Here is a 5,008-nt window from a genome sequence, read left to right on the forward strand (position 1 = left end):
CTCCTCCCTCAGACCCAGGAGCCCAGGCCCCAGCCCCTCCTCCCTCAGACCCAGGAGTTCAAACCCCCAGCCCCTCCTCCCTCAGACCCAGCAGTCCAGGCCCCAGCCCCTCCTCCCTCAGACTCAGAAGTCCAGGCCCCAGCCCCTCCTCCCTCAGACCCAGAAGTTCAGGCCCCAGCTTTTTCCTCCTGTACCCCTCCTCTTAGGCATTTTGAGGTCCTCTGCTATTCCCTTTCCCTCTCTTTTACAGAAACCCCTCCCTCCCTCCACTCCCCACTCTAGGACTGAGACCAAGGCTGAGTCACAAGAAGCCCTGGGGCCCTGAGTCACCTCTCCCTCCCCGCTTAGCCTCTCCCTGGCTGGAGGCAGCTGGCTTCGAGCGAGGTGGTTTCCTGCGACTGACCCCTGCATCCCAGGACTTCAGCTTGAAGGCAGGTGCCCTCCCCATTGCCGCCACCCAGGCCTGCCCATGCCCAGCCTTTGCTGTTTTTCTCTTTCAGTCATGGTCTGTTTGGAGACAAAGTTCCTCTGTGCTCTAACTTCCGTGTCTTGATTCTGTTTCCGATTTCTCTGCACCTGTGCGTCTCTTCTGTCTCTGTCTCTTTGATTTTTTAAAAAATACACGCCCCCCACCTTCCCTGGCTAAACCACTTGAGGTCTCTCTGATTATCCCTCTCCCTCTGCGTCAGTCTCTGTCTGCATTTTTCACAAGTGCCTGAACTGGGGCAGAGATGCCATGGCACGGCCGCAGCTGGAGCATTCTCTATTTAGTGGTTTCTGACCTTCGGGTGGCCGCAGTCTCTGGACCACTGGCCTTCAGCCTCTCAGTGGGGCTGGGCTAGAACTGGAAGGAACTGCCAGTGAACAGCCAAGAGAAACTGAGGCAGAGACAAGCACAGAGAGGCCTGGACAGAGAGAGAGAGAGACCCAAAAGGAGGCCTGGAGGCAGGGAGAGACTGAAACAGAGACAGAGAGAAGCATCGATCCAGCAAGAGACAGACAAAAACAGAGGACCCTAGAGACAGAGAGATGGAGACAGAGCGAGACAGGCAGATAGAGACACAGGCAATGATGAACACAGAGAGAGACATAATGGCAGAGAGACAGTGACCGGAGAGAGAAGGAAACAGGAGCAGAGGGGGACACGAAGATGGAGAAAGGATCAGAGAGATGAGAGAGACACAGAGAGGCTAAGAGAGGCAGAGGCACAGAGACAGAGTGGAGACAGGCAGAGACAGAGATAAAGAGAAACCCAGCCGGACACGGTGGCTCACGCCTGTAATCCCAGCACTTTGCAAGGCCAAGGCGGGCAGATCACCTGAGGTCAGGAGTTTGAGACAGGCCTGGCCAACATGGCAAAACCCCGTCTCTACTAAAAACACAAAAATTAGCCGGGTGTGGTGGTGCGTGCTTGTAGTCCCAGTTGCTTGGGAGGCTGAGGTAGGAGAATCACTTGAACCCAGAAGGCGGAGGTTGCCGTGAGCCAATATCACGCCACTGCACTCCAGCCTGTGAGACAGAGCAAGACTGAATCTCACCAAAAAAAAAAAAAGACAAACCCAGAGACTTCCAGACCAGGAGAGGCTGAGACAGGAAGCAAGCTCCAGAGAGAGGAACCAGAGAGAGAGCCAGGTGCCAGGCTGCCAGGGTGGCCAGTGAGCAAGGGTGCCCAGGCTGCAGGCTTGAGGGTGCCTGGCGGCTACACTTTCCCCAAGTGGACGCCTGTGTGGTGTCTGGGCGCGCCTGGGTGTGTCTCCAGCCCTCTCCCGCCAAGTCTCGCTGAGTGGGAATAGTGTGTGTGTGCGCCGAGGGGCGGGGCCCCCTCGAGGATTGTGTTTTTTGTCAGTGGGCGTGTCCGTGTGTAGCGTTCTATGGTTTGGTATCTCTGAGTGTGTCCATGTGGGCTGCCTCAGTGTGCAGCCAGGCATGTCTGTTCACGTCTTGCTTCCCTGGGGCTGGTGGGTCCAGGGTCCCACATGACCTAGGACACAAGGAGGGAGAGGGCTGTGTCCTTGGGTTCCTCGCAGAGAGGTGCACATGACGCCAAGAGCAGTGTCACCAGGTCAGTGCGTGAGGCTGGGAGGTAATGTGCGTCAGCAGGTCAGTGCCTTCCGTGGGTCTGCATAGGAGGGTTTTGATCTGTGCTGGCGTGGATGGCGTACACACCCATGAGTGGCTCGTGCTGCGGCACATGGTGATGTCCTAGGTCATGTGTCGCTCTGGGGAGTCGAGGTGCACCTTCCACACTGCATTTGCTGCTATGTGGGTCAGTGTGTGTCTTTTTTGGTGGGTTGTATGTAACATTGTGGGCCGGTCGTGGTGGCTCACACCTGTAATCCCAGCACTTTGGGAAGCTGAGGCAGGTGGATCACCTGAGGTTGGGAGTTCGAGACCAGTCTGACCAATATGGGGAAACCCCATCTCTACTAAAAATACAAAGTTAGCCGGGTGTGGTGGCGCATGCCCGTAATTCCAGGAGAATCGCTTGAACCTGGGAGGTGGAGGTTGCCATGAGCCAAGATTGTGCCACTGTACTCCAGCCTGGGGAACAAGAGCAAAACGCTGTCTCAAAAAAAAAAAAAAAAAACCAACAAAAACCATTGTGTACCACTCAGGGGTGTGACCCTGTGTCTGAGGTCAGGGTGCATGTCCCTGTTGGGGGCCCCTTCCTTCCCAGCCCCAGCACCCCGCCTGAGTACCAGCCAACCGAAGTGTACCGTGCTTGTGTAACTGTGCTATATTGTGTCAGAGGATACGCCCCTCCCCCACTGTTGGCGTTGTGTGGGTGGTGGCAGGCTCAGTGTCAGTGGTATCAGTGGGTGACATGTGGTGTTTTATGGGACATGTGGTTGGTTGTAGAAGGTTGCGCGTGTTGGGAAATGTGTGTCTATGTGTTCTGTGTCGCTGTGTGCTGGTGTATTACTCCGTGTCTGTTGTTTGTGTGGCCACGCATGCTGGAATATATGTGCTGGGTCACGTGGAGGTATCGCATGTGACGTTTGGGTGTGGCTTATGGGTCAGAGGTGATGGTGTATGTTGCATTTGGTTTTTTGTTGTTTTTGTTTGTTTTAGAGATGGGATCTTGCTATGCTGCCCAGGCTGGTCTCAAATGCCTGGGCTCAAGCAGTTCTCCCACCTCAGCCTCTCAAACTGCTGGGATTACAGGCATGAGCCACGGCACCCAGCCATATGTTGCATTTGGGCATTGGGGCCTCTGTAAGTCCAACCCCACCCCCCTTCCCCGGGGCATCGTCCTGGGTCGTGTCCTGTGTGGCCAGAATATGTCAGAATCATCTTGCTTCAGGCAAGTGCTGGTTGGGTTTCTCCAGGTGTCGCTGTACCTTGTGGGTCTCTGCATCCACTCAGCTTGTCCTCTGACCGTACATTTGAATCGCATCGTGTGCCCGGCATGCTGGATCGGTGTGTGTTGTGAATCATCACTGTGAGTACTTGTGTTGGAGTCGCCAGGCGCCACAACGTGTGTGCATTTCCCTTGGTGCTGGGCGATTGGGGGCTGCTATAGGTATGTCTCTAAGTGTTGTGTGTCTGCACATATCGGGTTTCATTCCAAGGGTGTGTAGTGTTTGTGAAACTGAAGACTGCACAGTGGTAACATAGGTGCGTGGTGTGTGGTGTCAGGGTGTCACTACTTTAACATATGTTGTGTGTTTGCGTAACACTTGGTGTATGTTGTGTTTGTGTGGCCACAGATGTGTATCATCCGATTTGTGCTGTTTGGATGTGTGTCAGAGTAAGTTGTGGGCTGGGCGCAGTGGCTCACACCTGTAATCCCAGCACTTTAGGAGGCCTAGGCAGGCGGATCACCTGAGGTCAGGAGTTCAAGACCAGCCTGACCAATATGGTGAAACCTGGTCTCTACTAAAAATACAAAACTTGGCCGGTTGTGGTCGTGGGCACCTGTAGTCCCAGCTACTTGGGAGGCTGAGACAGTAGTACTGCTTGAACCTGGGAGACGGAGGTTGCAGTGAGCCGAGATCAAGCCACTGCACTCCAGCCTGGGTGACAGTGTGAGACTCCATCTAAAAAAAAAAAAAGAAAGTTTGACAACTTTGAGTATAATATTTGTGCCTGTGTGTGGACGGTGTTTGTGTGGCTGTGTGCGCCGCGGGATGCTGCCTGCCTTGCTGAGTGGTGGTGTGTGTCACACCATGTGTGTGGTGTCTGGGTGTGGCTGTGGGTTTCAGAGCTTGCTGGGAGTTGTGAGTCACTCTGTGTAGGTTGTGTTGTGTGCCATGGTGTGTTAGTCTCCGTCTTGGGCCGTGAAATGTCCTGCAGTGTCTGGGTGTGGTGAGTGGAGGTGTGTGTCACAAGGTACAGACCGTTGTGTGTGACAAAGCCCATTGTGTGTCCGTGTGTGTCTTTCTCCACGTGGATGTATGTATCTTCTTCGCTCTGCCCCAAGACACACCCCTGCCCCTCCTTAGTCTTGAAAGGGGGGGCTGGGGAGCCTCCCCCTACCCCTGCCCCTGCCCCTCCCCGCCCTGCCTGGCCGTCACCACTCCCCAGAGGGCACAGGGCTCTGCTGTGCCTCAGAGAAAAAGTCCCGGAGCCAGCAGAGCAGGCTGACGACCTGCAAGCCACAGTGGCTGCCCTGTGCATGCTGCGAGGTGGGGGACCCTGGGCAGGAAGCTGGCTGAGCCCCAAGACCCCGGGGGCCATGGGCGGGGATCTGGTGCTTGGCCTGGGGGCCCTGAGGCGCCGAAAGCACTTGCTGGAGCAGGAGAAGTCTCTGGCTGGCTGGGCACTGGCGCTGGCGGGAATTGGCATCGGACTCATGGTGCTGCATGCAGAGATGCTGTGGTTCGGGGGGTGCTCGGTGAGTGGGGCCTGGTGGCTGCGAGCTGGGACTCCTGGGTCTGAGGGAAGAGGGACTGAGGGTCAGGACTCCTGGGTCTGAGGGAGGAGGGGCTGAGGGTCAGGACTCCTGGGTCCGAGGGAAGAGGGACTGGGAGCTGGGACTCCTGGGTCCGAGGGAGGAGGGGCTGGG

At 56.1% G+C, this 5,008-nt stretch overlaps 1 protein-coding gene across 1 annotated transcript in view; it reads left to right on the top strand.

The window, feature by feature from the left end:
* The first annotated feature begins 3,997 nt into the window (after positions 1 to 3,997).
* The window catches only part of KCNN4 (potassium calcium-activated channel subfamily N member 4), a 5,482-nt gene continuing 4,471 nt past the window's right edge, over positions 3,998 to 5,008 (top strand). Inside the window, exon 1 of the mRNA XM_032262849.1 lies at positions 3,998 to 4,912. Within this exon, the coding sequence (XP_032118740.1) occupies positions 4,394 to 4,912 (519 nt within the window). The 5' untranslated portion in view covers positions 3,998 to 4,393. The remainder of the gene's footprint in view (positions 4,913 to 5,008) is intronic.

The sequence above is a fragment of the Sapajus apella genome, unplaced genomic scaffold (assembly GCF_009761245.1).
Source record: "Sapajus apella isolate SASKATOON/1434 unplaced genomic scaffold, GSC_monkey_1.0 scaffold130, whole genome shotgun sequence".
Taxonomy (NCBI): domain Eukaryota; kingdom Metazoa; phylum Chordata; class Mammalia; order Primates; family Cebidae; genus Sapajus; species Sapajus apella.